The following is a 15,370-nucleotide window of genomic DNA, read 5'->3' as shown; positions in this document are numbered from 1 at the left end:
ATTTCTAGACTCAGGGAGGCCGAGTCATACATGGTTTCCACAAAAAGTCAAAATACACCCTGAACAAGACAAGGTTTTAGTTTTTTTAAAAAAAAACAGTGCTTCCTATCTCTATGTATAGCCATAAAAATGTATTGTAGTACAGTGGACGCTTGGGTTGCAAACATGATCCATGTGGGAGGCACGTTCGCAACCCGCGTGACCTGCAATTTGGCGCTTCTGCGTATGTGCAAGTGTTGAAACCCAGAAGTAACCCGTTCCGGTACTTCCAGGTTCAGCACGGTGCTCAACCTGAAATCATGCAATCCAAAGCGTTTGTAACCTGAGGTATGACTGTAGCATGTAAAGGGACTCTTTTTTGGCACACAGTGCAAGTTTTCGGTTTTGTGGTGTCTCTGTGCGCCATTTCACACTGAAGTGCAGGTTGTAGAACAACTTGGGTCCTTCTGACCTTCTGCAGGGTGCATCAAGGTGGTGCAGCACAATTTTATGCATGCTTTATTTGGAAGCAGGCCTCACTTTAATGGGAGATACTCCCCAAGTAAACATATATACGTACTGTACTTCATTAGCGTGAACCACAGTTTATTCGTATACATTTGCATGCAGGTGTAGGCCCTATTCATGTGACGTATGTGTTCACTGCAAAGGACAGCAGATCACTTGACCAGGTCGAGTCATGCACAAATATATATGTATAGGTTTATGTAAAAAATGGACCTAGTGTAAAAAGGTAAAGGTAAAAAGGATTCCTGGACAGTTAAGTCCAGTCAAAGGTGACTATGGGGTTGCGGTGCTCATCTCGCTTTCAGGCTGAGGGAGCCGGTGTTTGTCCACAGACAGCTTTCGTGGTCATGTGGCCAGCAGGACTAAACTGCTTCTGGCGCAACAGAACACCATGATGGAAACCAGAGCACACGGAAATGGCATTTACCTTCCCACCACAGCAGTACCTATTTATCAGTGTTCGAAACTCCCATTGTTCTAGGTGCATTTTGTGACAAGGAATTTCATTAATGTGAGCAGTTTCTGAGCTCTGGGTTCAGATTAAAACTGCTACTGCTGCAAGGAAAGGAGGACCCCTTTTTCTGCCTCCCCACTTCCAGCCACTCTCTGAAGAATGGAGAAGGAAACCTCATAAGAATATTAGGGGGGCGGGCAGGGGAAGAATGGCTTTGCTTTTTGCAGTCTTAAGATGAGGACTAGACCATGTGAAAAACGAACCTAAGATTTTAGCAGCGGTTCATTCATTTTCAGCTTTGTATTCTTCTTATAAAAATAGTGCACCTAGACACTTGGTTGAGAAGCCCATAACCTTGGTTTCAGGTGCCACTGAGCTCCTAGCTTTCACTTCTCAGTTTCTAACACTTCTATTTATCTACTTGCACTGGCCTGCTTTCAAACTGCTAGGCTGGGACAGAGCGAAGGGAGTTCACCCCTTCACGGGGATTCGAACCCCGACCTTCCGATTGGCAAGCCCCAAAGACTCAGTGGTTTAGACCATAGCACCACCTGCATCCCACACACCAGTGCAAGTAGATAAATAGGTACTGCTGTGGCGGGAAGGTAAATGGCATTTCTGTGCACTCTGATTTCCATCACAGTTTTGCGTTGCACCAGAAGCGGTTTAGTCCTGCTGGTCACATGACCCGGAAAGCTCTCTGTGGACAAACGCTGGCTCCCTCGGTGCGCATGTGTGTATCAGCGCTGGGGTGCCAAAGTTATTGCTCTGCTTCTCTGGGTGTCAGGCACGTGAAGCCTCCCGTGGCCAATCACCCCATTATCTTGGTTCCTTCCAAGGGCAAGAGGGGAGAATCATGAGATGCCTTTGCCCCACGCGCTTCGACTTCTGCAGCAGTTACGATAAACACTTATGTCCCTGTGGAGATGGCAGTACCGAATTGGAGGTGCATGCCCTTCTGGCTTGCACTCTGTTTTATAAAGATTTGAGGAATGAGGTTATCACCCCTCTTTTATTGTCCATTCTGGGTTGCCCAACCACTGCCACAGTGCATAGCTATCAAGTGTCCCTTATTTGAAGGGACAGTCCCTTATTCCAGCGCCATGTCCCGCTGCTGTCCCTTATTGATGGATGTCCCTTAAATGATGTCCCTTCAATTTCAAAGGAAGCAGCTCCTCTCCCTCCCTCCCTACCAGCCAGGGAGGAGGGAGGCTCCAACTGTGTTGCTTGGCTGTGTTGCTCACCCAATAGGAAGTCTAAGAATGACTGGGGGTGGAGCCTGCACACCTTGTGCTGATCAAATCGGCTGCATTGCCTGGGGACTCGCCTTTGCTCAGCGCTTCCCAGCGGAGAGGTGACGGTGGTTTTCCTTGAGGCTTTGTTTGGCTGCTGGCTGGGCTTTCTGCCTTTGGCTCAGAGGGGCTCAGAAGTTGAACATACCTGTGCTGAGTGCTCAGATCGGAATCGGATGGATACGTCATCGACGGCCCACTCACCCTTGCCGGCGAAAAGGTCTGTCTGGAGCGGGGGCACATGGTGGGGGAAAAGAAAAGGAGATCTGGGGGGGGGGGGCTTTTGAATTTGTTTTGGAGGCTCCTTCGATTGACTTATGGGGGGAAAGAAAGGAGCTGGTTGACTAAAATGGTGGGTGACTGGCGATCTCGTGGCAAGGGGGGGAGGCTGTGTGTGTGTGACTAGTTAATGCGAGCTAAGGGGGTTTTTGAATGCTGGACGCCATTTTGTTGCACGTGGTGCTGCAAACTTTGCAGTGCAAAGCCAGGCCAGGGAGCCATCTTAAGGTGAGGCTGCATAGGCCTTGTGGTGCATGTGATTCAGATTCTATTCAGTTGAACCTCTGGTTACAAAGTTGGTTGGACAAGTGTTCTCGAAGCTACCAGCATGAGTTTGACCAGACTGCAGGAGGACAGGAAGACTGGAGTGCCTGGAACAGGCGAGGCTGCTGGTCCCTTATTTTGGCTGCTGATCCCTTATTTTCAAGGCTGCTGGTCCCTTATTTTCAAATCTGTACGTTGACAGCTATGCCACAGTGTCCTTTCTCTTGGCACATCAAGAGGAGCAGGTGACAGCAAAGGTTGCAAGGTTCTTAGCTGGGGCAATCAGAATAAGATCCACTATTTGACTATTGATTCAAAACTCTAAAATGTATTTTATATAATTGACTTTTTATTTCTATTCTTTGTAAGTCGTATTGTTGTTTTATTGCTATGGCCATGGCTGATGCAAATAAAGATTCATTCATTCATTCATTCTGCAGCAGTCCGGTGTGTCCACTAAAGCCGCCCCCCCCCTTCTTTGGCCGGACCCACCGCAGACCTACCTGCCCCGCGGCGTCCAACGCACGTGCGCGAAAGGGGCGGGGCCGGCCAGAGCGGCATGCAAATCGGAGCGCCGCCCGTAGCCAATCGGCGGCAGGCGAGCGCCCGGAGTTCGGGGGAGCCCGCGCGTCCGTTTTCAGTCCTCCGCCCACTTGCCACCCAGGGAGAGCTCTCTCCGCGGCTCGCCGGCGGTGCGGATCGGGCCGGGGTGGGCGGGCGCGCGCGGGACCGGGCGCGCGCGTGTGTCTGTGCGGTGACACCACTTCTCCGCTTCTGCTGCTGCCGCTGCCGCTCGGGCGCCTTTTCTGCTTTGCCGCCTTTCTGCAAAGCAGGTCACCCCCAGCGCCTCCTCCTGGGAACCGGAGCGCGCTGCTGCTGCTGCTGCTGCTGCTGCTCCAAAAAAGCCGCTGCTGCTAAGCCCGCTCTCTCTCTCATTTCCCCTCCGGCAAACCGGAGGGAGCGGCGGCTTGGCAAGCTCCACGTCGGGGCGCGAAGAAGCCCTCGGAGGCGATCGGCGGCCAAGCGCTCTCCAAAAACGAAACACCAAACCAAAAGGAAAACACCCGCCACCGGGAGACGAGGGAGGTGATCCGGCCACTTCTCCTCCGTGGATGGAGGAGAGACGAGGGATGCGACTGAGCCGTCTTTGTTGCCTCTTTTATCAGCTGTGCTTCCTGTCAAATGGGATCGCTGCAGGTAATTTCAGCCTTTTCTCTCTTTCTCCTAGGGTTGCCATATTTCAAAAAGTTTAAAAAAGAAAACAGAACTCCCCGAAAGTCGTGGAGCTTTTTTTTTAGGAAGACCCCAAAATATTGAGGGGAAAAAAAAAATGTGACTTGCCTAAGATCCAGGACAAAGCCCCGCATTTCGGAAATCGCCCCCCCCCCCCCGTAATTTCTGCCTTTGCATTCCCGGTAGTGTCCGGGGAAATACGAACATATGCCAGCCCTACTCTCTCCTCCCTCCCCTGCCCGGCACGCCTTCTCAATTTTCTCCTTTTTGAATCTTGTCCGTTTAATAAACGGACACACTTATTCTTCCCAGAGGTGTCCAGATGTTTTACCGGACTGGCCAGGGAAAGGGACAGGGAGCGGTGGGGCATGAAGTGGGTTTGTGGATAGATTTGTCAGCTCTGCTAGATGAAAGATCTGGATTTGAGGATCCTGGGCGAGCGCAAACTTCTGCACAGGAAGATTCTCGTGTTGCACCAATATCTCTGCGAGTTATCGGGCTTCAGGTTGGCTGGAATGCCTTGGCCCATCCCGTCACCAAATGCACAGCGCCAGGCGTGGATGTGAGGAATACAGCACTCTGCACATGTTCAGAGTCGGACAGCTCTCCAGTCAGCCGTGCAAACGCTTTATAATTGTTGGCAGTATAAGATTGAAAGTTAAGTCGCCACTCAAATTAAGCGCTTCTTTTACTAGCCATTATAAAACAGGAGGGAACTCATTCTCTGCTTTCCTTGCAGTGATGCACTCTCTGATACACACCCTAAGACAATATCTTGGTTTGGCATACTTTACGAGAATGTGTCCTCCTACAAACGTTTCTTCAAAATGTGTCTTATATAACATTCAGACTGTGAGCTTTCATTTCCTAGGAGTGATCTCTTGTGTTCTCATTACCTATAAGGAGATCTGTGAAGTTTAGGTCTTTAGACACTGTGCTGTAAAAGAACACATTAAAAAGTAGAAACGATATATATGTTCGTGGTTTATACCATATGCTGTATTTTCACGCAGTGCATGCAACAAACTTTGCAAATGCAGCTGGCCAAGTTAATTCCTCTCTCTTCCTCAGTCCCAGTGCCTCCTTACCTCTCTCTGGGTTCAAAAGGCAGAACACATATTCCCCTGAGACAAGAGCTCTCTTAATTTTCTTTCTCTCATATGGATCACGTCCAAGCATTAAGGGTCAACATTTAATAAATTGAATTACTTCTGTAGCCTTGTTTCCTTTGATGAGCAAGACTAGGTAGTCAATTGCAAGGAAACTCTGTTTCTCTGTACAGTACATTGCCTGCTTCACCTAAGCTAACTGCAGAGTGCTTCGCAGCTATTTCCTGTGCAGCGAGGTCTGTTGTTTTGTAAGACTTTTGCACGAGTAGAAGAATATGCCAGATAGTACTTTCCTTATTGTGTGTAATAAAAAAATCCATATTGAAGAGGAGCCAGGGGGACGTGGGATACGATGGGACGGGACTGCTGAGCATTGAATCTGGTTTGTTCTTGTATAGTAATTTTGCTGTACTCTGGACATCTAGAATACGGCACATGCCACCATGTGAAACGCTAGAAGACTTGACGAATGGCATTCTGCACCTCTTTGTATGGTGTCCTGTTTGTATTTTGTTTTTGTAAGATGTGAATAATAACCATGTAATAACCAACACCTGAAATGCCATAGTGTCCAAAGTGATGGAGGGGGGCTGTGGAATACATGCAGAAGTTTCCCAGTTCAACCCCTGACATCTTCAGGTAGGGCTGAGAGAGGGGCTCCGCGTATGAAACTCTGGAGAGCAGCTGTGCTGAGCAAAATGGGCCAATGGTCTAGACTCAGCATATGGCAGGTTTCTATGTTCATACGGATTCCCAGTGTCATTCTTACAATGTAATGGTTAGTATTATAAGCGGGGCCAGCGACAAAATGTCTCTTGAGACCGACGGATGCCAACAACAACAATACCCGCAACAAAATGTTGTGATATACAGTCATACCTTGGATCTCGAACACCTTGGTTCCCGAACAAATTGACTCCCAAACGACTGAAACCTGGAAGTGAATGTTCCGATTTTCGAACGATTTTTGGAAGCCAAACATCCGATGGGGCTTCCTCAGCTTCCGATTGGCTGCAGGAGCTTCCTTCAGCCAATCAGAAGCTGCGCTTTGGTTTTTGAACGTTTTGGAATTTGAATGGACTTCTGGAACAGATTCCATTCAACTTCTAAGGTGCAACTGTATCTCCAGCCCACTGGGATCCATAAGTTTTTCCTCTCCCTTCAACCACAGTCTCCGTCCCACTTCCAGTTCCCATTTTTCCTCCAACAGTAGAAAATCCCTGGAAACTGCAGCTCCTTCTGAAGGTTTTTTTTTCTTTCCTTCCTTTTTTTTTTAGAAAGAACTTTTTTTTAATTGACATTTTATTTTAAGCTACAAATGTATATACTTCTGCTCATCCCCCAGCTATTAAATTACCACAACTTTATTTTCAGGTGGCCCGGTTCTAAACCATACTGATAGCACTTAACCACCCAGGTTCATAATTAGAGGAAATTATTATCATCGTGCTGCAGATGGGGCGATGTGACTGAGAGAAAGTTGCCTGCCTGAAGCCACCTAGTGAGAGAAGCAAAATCAGCCACTACTCCACACCCCCTTGAAATATTAAACAGAACTATTAAAATGGATAATATATCATCCCTATTTAATAATGCCTTATAATTTAAAAAGAAGCTTTGGGTTATATTTAGTTTAAAAAAGGACACAGTTTATACTTCGAGAGGAAGTATATTCAACATTGGGCTCTTCTAATTCTGTCAGTGCAAGCATTTAACTTGTCTGATGGAATGATCTCCCCTCTCTTCCCCCTGCTTGATCTGGGGGTTCTCAAGACCCCCCAGATTGGGGGGAGGAAAGGAGGGAAAGTCCAACTGTGCTAGCAGGACCTGTGCTGGCTTCTGCTAGTGCACCTACTTAGTTGAATCTGGTCCTTTATTTTTTAAAACAAGCAACGGTCTTCAACACTGGTATGAATTTAAGCATTTTCACCTTTCTTTAACATAGGTGATATATCATCTAGGATCTTATATAGCCTAGCACACGGAAAGGAAAAACACAGCATTCAAATCCAACTCTATTTGTGTCACTGTGTTGGCCAAGGATGGAGAACCTTTGGTCCCCCAGATGTTGTAACACTCCAGCTTGTTGTACGAATTACCATGCATTTGTAAAAACTTGGTCTAGTGTGGCAGCACCTTCACACTTTAAAACTCTCTCCCTGTTGCATTCTGTTTGGTGCTTGCTAAAAACATTATCGTTTAGACAAGCCTAAACAGATGCTTAGAAAGTTGTGAATTTGGACCGGTTGTAGTATTTTAACTTTTTGTATGTTTTTAACTTTTGCTGTAATTTTTCCTTGATTTTATTGTTTTGCTTTTTTGTAAACCACTGTGAGGTTTGTTTGTAAAAACAACAACAACAACAATTTATTTGTACCCTGCCCATCTGACTGGGTTGCCCCAGCCACTCTGGGTGGCTTCCAGCATATATAAACTCCCATCACCCTGGACCATTATGTCATTCTGTTGAGTGGGGTTGATGGGAAGTCCGCTTACCTTATTTGGTGGCCGGCGTTGTGGCTGGGTCCCGCGTCACCTGGCTGAGGGCTAGAGACTGGTGCACTCCCTGCTGTTGCCTCCCCATGCCATTGGCACTGGGCAGGGCGCCGCTCAAGATGCTGTCCTCGCTAACCAGCACCGACGAGGGGTGTGTCCATGGGGAATTTAAACTCCAGTGTGGCGGGGAGGCCGTCCTCTTGCATCCTTCGCATTGGGTAAGCCCTTGCATCCTTCGCATTGGGTAAGCCCTTGTTCGCATTGGGTAAGCCCTTGTTTAGATGGAGGGAAGGTTGTAGCTTCCTCTTGCCCTTCCTCATTAAGGGTACCCCTTTAAAGGGATCTGGGGGTGTGGATTCTGTCCAATGCCCGGACGTGGGCCAGGGCCATGCCACTACCCCAACGGGAACCCTTTGGGGTGCTCCTTTTTAATGTACGTCTTAGGGCTCCCCCTGTCGGGTGTTTACCCTTAGTTGGACTCCCAGGAGATGGGCAGGAGTCGGGATATAGTCTGGCTTCGCCCAGTGCCTAAGCCAAACCGCTCACATCTGTAACCAATAAAGTTGTGGCCTGTTTGAACCCATAAACCAAAATCTGCTTGTTTGTGTGTTTTAGTTATCCACCAGGGGACTGTGGGTCGCGGTGCCTTGGTATGCAATTGGAGACTAACAGAATACAGTGGTACCTCGGGTTAAGTACTTAATTCATTCCGGAGGTCCGTACTTAACCTGAAACTGTTCTTAACCTGAAGCACCACTTTAGCTAATGGGGCCTCCTGCTGCCGCCGCATCGCCGGAGGACGATTTCTGTTCTCATCCTGAAGCAAAGTTCTTAACCTGAAGCACTATTTCTGGGTTAGCGGAGTCTGTAACCTGAAGCGTATGTGACCTGAAGCGTATGTAACCCGAGGTACCACTGTATGGATAGTTACCTCTTCCCCTCCCCAAGCGTAGTTGAAGCATCGAAATGAAACGGTCACATCTGAAGTCTGGCTCCAATATTGATCTATCATTTGTGGCAACTGTTAAGGTCTGGGACTGGTTCTGGCATTAAACTTCAGCCTATCTTTCCCCCCCTATGCAGGTCTGCAACCTTTGGGAGACTCTGAGGAGTGGGAGATTGTCTACCCGGCACTATGGAGCAGGGGTCAGCAGGAACCCAATGGTGGCAGCGGCGCAGGAGGCAGCTGCAGCACTGATGGAAACTGTGGGAACAGTAGCAGCAATCTTAGCGCTACCTCTGCATCCACTCAGGTGGTGGGCAGCTCTCGCGAGGTCCGCTCAGTATCTTCCTCATCTGACAGGCAGCTGCAGCTGGTTGGGGAGACCTCTGAGGACGAGGTCTCCGAGGACGAATATGAGTCTCAGGAGTTCTATCACTGGTCTCCTCTTCCTCAGGGATTGAATGCTACTTCTCAACTGCCCCCTCCCTCGCCTCTGCCGCCTTCTTCGGAGGACGGGGACGAGCTACTGCTGAGAATACCAGCTTTTGCTCAGGAGCTCTACCTGCTGCTCAAGAGGGACAGCCGCTTCCTGGCCCCAGGCTTTGCAGTGGAAGAACGACTGATGAGCGAGAGGAAGAGTCTCCCGAACTCTGCCCAGACCCAGACAGAGAGATCGTGTTACTACAGCGGGTCTGTGCTCCATTACCCAGGCTCCTTTGCTTCCTTCAGCACTTGTGGTGGTTTGGTAAGGCTTGTAATTTTAGCATTCTCCCAGTCTTGTATTTTTTTGGGGTGCTTTCTGTTAAGTTGTGGGTGAACATATGAGACGACACAGCGATTCTTCAAACAGCTCAGTGAAGTATTGAGTCTCAGTCAGGTTGAGTTAACAATGAAGATTAAAGTTTATTTCAAACACAAAAAAGTTTTAAAATAACGCTGTCACTCTATACGCTCTCAGTCTTGTCCCTGTCTCTAACTCACTCTGACTCCTTTATCTCCCCCCCTCCAAAAAAAGAACCAACCAAACTTAACTGTCAAAACCTCTGGGCTGAGCCTCAAAGTCAGGTAGGCTCCGCCTTAGGGATTTCTTATTGGTCAACCTATTAACCCTTTCTCTCCCCCGATACAAATGTATCCCCATAGAATGGGCAAATGTCACACACATCCCCATGGTTTTACCTGGCTTGCCATGTAACCCATCTGTAGTCAGTGCTTCTCTGGGGTCGAAGTCAAATCGGCGCATTAGCAGCACTGAAGCGGCACCCCCACGGCGCAAGCCTGGGCAGAGTGAATGGAGGTCTTGGGCTGCCCAGGTGACAAGACCAACCTCTTGGCCTTGTTTATGTGGTCCAAAGGAAAGCAGAGCAGTATGTTTGGCACCAGATTGGCGACAGAAGTTGCCAGAAGGAGACATACAAGATGCCATCCAACTGCCTTAGGGACTCCACTCTGGATTTGTGTAGAGTTTACTCCTTTTCTTTTCCGAATATATCCCACAAGGCAGCAGCAGAGGTTTAGGATCAGAGTTTTCCTTCTCTTAGAAGGGTGACCCACTCTGCCCCTCATTTCCCTCTATAGCAGCGGTTCTCAACCAGTGGGTCCCCAGATGTTGTTGGACTACAACTCCCATCACCCCTAGCTAGCAAGGCCAGAGGTTGAGAAAGACTTCTCTACAGCCTTCTTGACCGTTGGACCCTTTAGACTTGTCTGCTCAATCTGCTGGAGCCTTTCTTTGCATACAGGCAAAGTCTCTAACTCACTTAGAGTTTAAGACCTATCAGCTACCCTCACCTGATTTAGCTGGCCAGCCAAAGATCGTTTCCCAGAGTGCTGCTGTTGTTGCATCCTGATAGCAGGTGAGAGCTGAATGCATGGTCGGGGACCAAAGACAGACAAACTACTCCAGATGGATCACAACATCTCCACAAGAGGTACTACCCCTCCCCTAACACCCCATACACCGCATTGTTGGACTGCAACTCCAACATTGTCCATTAACCAGGAGGGCTAATCGTCTCCTTGCAGCTGTTTTGGATAAGGTGAGTGAAGGAGCACACAAGCCTAAGACTCATGCACATTACACTAAACCAGGTACAGGCAAACTCAGCCCTCCAGATGTTTTGGGACTACAACTCCCATCATCCCTGACCACTGGACCTGTTAGCTAGGGATGATGGGAGTTGTAGTCCCAAAACATCTGGAGGGCCGAGTTTGCCTGTGCCTGCACTAAACTATGGCTTAGTGTTGTGTTTGAACCAGGGCAGTGAGTGGCCTCAGAGATCTACAGCACAGTGAATAGGGTGGTTTTTCTCTGATCACATCCATACATAAATTGTTCATTTGTTTAAAATAAGTCTCATTGTAAAACTAACAAGGTGAGCTACAGAATAAAACGTATACAATAAAATAACAATAACATATGCAAACATATATCCAAAGTCAAGTAGAGCTGGTGCTAAGGATCAGGGCCCAAGAATTTGCTAATATCATCCTGCATACAATAACACTCATTGTGGATCACCTAATTTTTAATTTGCCTCGGGTAGCAAACAACCCCAGTAACAGAGGCTGCTGTAGCAATGTGTAGGAAGAATTTGGGCAGTGTTCACTTTCATTTTTTCTGAAGCTTTGCAGGAATCTTGCTTTATCGCGAACTCTTGTTAGTTAAACAAACCCATGGTTTGTTAAACGTAACCCATGTTGAAGTTGGCTTGTTTTGTTCGGAGTTTGTGATATGATTTCTGGTCCATCCAAACAATCAGGCTGAGATTTAGGGAGCGAGCGCAGGGAAGAGGAGAGGGGAAGGGAGAGCATGCAAGCTCAAGGCTTTGCTTCAGCTCATTACAGCTCCAGCACAGAGTTGTAAACCATGGCTTGGCTTTAAGGGCAGGTGAGGCCATTTATGTCTTTGCTTGGGCCCTGCTGGACTTGAAACAACTTTTGAATGTATCAACAGTTCCCTGGAGACTGCAGTTAACTACTGGTAGGAGTTCAGCAGATTTTATCCTGGATTGCACCAGCTAGAAATCAGAATTAGACCCAGCGACAACAGCAATGGTTTCTGCAATGAGCAGAAGTCCCAGGATATTTCAGGGTGGGTGGAGAGAGTATGGGCAGCTGGGATGATGTAAAATCCTGGAATGATTTAAAGCAAAGCAATTACTCTTTTCCTTTAGCCTTTTATTAATCTGCATGCCTGTGGAACCATATAGAAGGAGGACAGGGGTGTTGTTGACAGTGGCTCTGAGGCTGAAGAGAGTCAATGGCATCTCAAGTGAGCATTTCGTGCTCTTTGTGGTTGGCTGGCTGTAATCTGTGGAACAGCGCTACAGCTATGAAGACATCACTGGCTTCCATTCCAAAATCTGATTTCAACTGAAGAACATTGAAAATAGCTTGCCAGCATTTTTTTTGGGTGAGGACTAGAGTTAGTTTAGTTTACTGCTGTTAAAACTTGCGGATTTGCCAGGTTTGATAGGATTTTAAAGTGAAATTGGGTGGAAAAGTTGAGGTTTAAGCTGCAGTTCAGTTTGCTTGTTTAGACTCAAACTGTTGGGTTTGGGGGAAATGGCATTTAACTGATACTGAAAAGTTGTTGCTTAAACTAAAGTGTAACTGCCAGGTTTTAAACATATGCATGTTGGGTGTCTCAATTTTTCCGGCATATGGGTACAATGCAGACTATGGATGAACAGTCAGAACTGAATACTTCTTTTGTAAAGTGTATTGCTACTTGTTCTGATAGGTGTCAACATACTTACACGTGTTTATATAATGGGGATCTAGAGAATTATTGCTATTTATATTTTTCCTTTTCTCTGCCCAAGTCCACCAGCAAGGTTTGTGTCTGTTTTTTATATATATGGTAAAATTGGCCCAGCCAAAGGCAGATGGTTCTGTTTGCATATTACACTGTGCATCATCACATGTTAATAGCCTATAGCTGGTTTAAGCGCTTGATTCTTCTTTGCAAAACAGCACAAGCAGACTCTAATTGTCACTTGGAATATATTAGGTAGCTTTTTCTACACAATTATCTCTCTCTCTCTTTTTGCTGCTGATGGCATTGTAGGGGAGGTTGTCCTGATCTACAGGATGAGTTGCTACAGTCGTAGCTTGCCTGCCATATGGTGATAGCTGTTGTTTGATTTGAAACCTTGATCTCTCTTTGCACACTTCTACCCTTTGTCTTTCCCTCCTATAAACTTCTAAACATTTTCCTGGTAAGCCAAGGGTAGGGAATGGGGACATGCAGATCCAGCAAATGTAAGCTACATTTATTTATCTAAAATGTCAGAAAGTACCAGTTTGAGTATACATTTTCTCCAGATATGGAGCATAAAATAGTGTGCAGAAACTGATGGGACTGAAAACTGGGTTTTAAAAAAGAGGTCCCTCTTTATCCTCTGAAATGATCAACATTGACCATGACCCATCTGAGTCAGTCATCTATCTAGAAGTTTATGCTCATTTTTATCTACACATTTTCTTTCTTATTCCCTCCCCAACATCAATGGAAATCCTTCCGAATCTAAGATTAGTTTTCTTTAAAAATTGCAGATTGCTTCATCTTAGAAAAATAAATTATGGCATGGCATTTCCACAAACTTTCATGGTATTTTGAGTTTTTCTAACAAATTACAAGGAGAAAGTTTGTTCATAAGGGCATGAAGCTGATTGGGGATAATCTTTCTCACTGAAAGGCCACAGAGTTCAAAAGGCTTTTCTTTGTTTACCTTAATTTATCGCTTGTTTGAGTTGTGGAGAGATATGTTTAAACAGGCACTATCAGATTTACCATCAGAAGAAATGGTCTAGGTGGGAGGACATCAATGGAAATGTCAAATGGAAACGAAACAGATTTGTTTTATCACATAACTCAGGGGACAGCTCTGAAGGTATGATGTGATGGAGACCTGAACTTCCACTACTTAATATGAATCTAAGAGCTGAATGGATTTAATGCAGGTACTGCCAGCACTACTGACAAATATGCAAATGCAATTGCAATTGCACCAAGACAATTTCCCACCAACTGCAACAATGTTTATTTCTTTATTATGAGTATATAGTAACAGCATTTAATTGTGGTGGTACAAGAACTGGTCAGAATGTACAGATCATGTGCAAAGGTTTACAATGAAAAGACCAATAGGGTAAAGGAAGAGGAGGGGTGGAGACACAAGACCGGAATAGAGAAAGGATGAAAAAACCTGGATGAAAATATTGGGTTTTTTCAACTATATTGCAAACAACATGGAGAGAATGACATATAGAAATGCTTGGTATAATAAAAATCCATTCAGTAGTTTCTAAGAAGAACCCAAAGCTCCATGGAAGAATAGTGATAAGAGTTCTTGGTTCAATTATTGGCACCTTTAACTAAAAGAATCTGAAGTAACAGGGCTGATAAAGATTTCTGCTTGAGACTTTGGGGAATTAGTTCCAGGTAGGTGGACTAGTGATCTTACTTGTTAGAAAGCAGGTCCTTGTGTCTTCATGCGCTCATGGATACAGGAGCATGGAGGTGGTTTAGGAGAAACCTACCAGTGAAACAAGAAAGATCGAGTAAGGGTTTGGAGAGAACTAATAGAGAACTGTTGTCTTTGTCCATGGAGTTTTCTTGGCAGGGATACTGGAGTGGCTTGCCGGTTCCTCCTCCAGGTGGATCACAGTTGGTCAAAACTCTCCACTATGACCTGTTCATCTTGGGTGCCCTGCTCGGGATAGTTCATAGCTTCTCTGAGTTATTCAAGCCCCTTCGCCACAGCAAGGCAGTGATCCATAAAGGGAATTGATGCTTTTGAATTATGGTGCTGGAGGAGACTCTTGAGAGTCTCATGGACTGCAAGAAGATCAAACCTATCCATTTTTAAGGAAATCAGCCCTGAGTGCTCACTGGAAGGACAGATCCTGAAGCTGAGGCTCCAAGACTTTGGCCACCTCATGAGAAGACTCCCTGGAAAAGCCCCTGATGTTGGGAAAGATTGAGGGCACAAGGAGAAGGGGACGACAGAGGACGAGATGGTTGGATAGTGTTCTCGAAGCTAACAGCATGAGTTTGACCAAACTGCAGGAGGCAATGGAAGACAGGAGTGCCTGGCGTGCTCTGGTCCATGGGGTCACGAAGAGTTGGACACGACTAAATGACTAAACAACAACAACGATAGAGAACTGAAGCTAGACCACTGACTTCCGGCCAGACTCATCTAGTACCTTTCTAGACCTATTAAGCCCGCAGAATAAAGAGACAACAGAGTAGTTTTGAGTTTCAAATAGGCAACAATTTAATTGATCCTTTATGGGATCTTCAGTTGTCACATAGCCTAACACAATCAACTCCCTCCTCCTCCTATGAATTCCCTATCAGGTAAAAGAGCTTTCCTTCTTCAACTTCTTTTCTGGGTGAACCTTCTTAGTTCGGCACCATTGGATGAACTTTCTCCCGCTCGTGGTCTTCACAAGTGCCAGTATGAGTCTGTCTACATCACCACCCCACAAGGCCTCATAATAAGGTGAATTCCAGGTGGAAGACCTTCCCTTGTCTCCTCTATCTTCATGGCCTTGAATGGGACAGGTCTGAGGAAGTTTTCCTTCATTTTAGCATGTGACTCAGGGAGCTCATTTTTCTTCTCCAGAACCTTCACTGTACTTGCCAAGCTATCCTACACTGACAGCCGCCCAGCAGCTAAACTCATGATCAGGTCAGAGTGGTGCTGGTGTAAAACAAAAAAACACATAACCTTTCTAGCCATTTAGCCAGTTAGGGAAGGAGGTGCCTATGTTCCTTTGT

General features: G+C 46.4%; 1 protein-coding gene across 2 annotated transcripts in view; it reads left to right on the top strand.

Annotated features, from left to right (window-relative positions):
- The first annotated feature begins 3,558 nt into the window (after positions 1 to 3,558).
- The window catches only part of ADAMTS19 (ADAM metallopeptidase with thrombospondin type 1 motif 19), a 126,960-nt gene continuing 115,148 nt past the window's right edge, over positions 3,559 to 15,370 (top strand). The window contains exons 1-2 of one of the 2 annotated variants that reach the window (XM_081880345.1): positions 3,559 to 3,993; positions 8,718 to 9,322. In XM_081880345.1, the coding sequence (XP_081736471.1) occupies positions 3,909 to 3,993; positions 8,718 to 9,322 (690 nt within the window). In that variant the 5' untranslated portion in view covers positions 3,559 to 3,908. The remainder of the gene's footprint in view (positions 3,994 to 8,717; positions 9,323 to 15,370) is intronic. The other variant, XM_081880344.1, reaches the window with a different exon arrangement.

This window comes from Podarcis erhardii (genome assembly GCF_964252035.2).
Source record: "Podarcis erhardii genome assembly, chromosome: 11".
NCBI lineage: Eukaryota > Metazoa > Chordata > Lepidosauria > Squamata > Lacertidae > Podarcis > Podarcis erhardii.
This window is presented reverse-complemented; position numbering and strand designations above follow the sequence as displayed.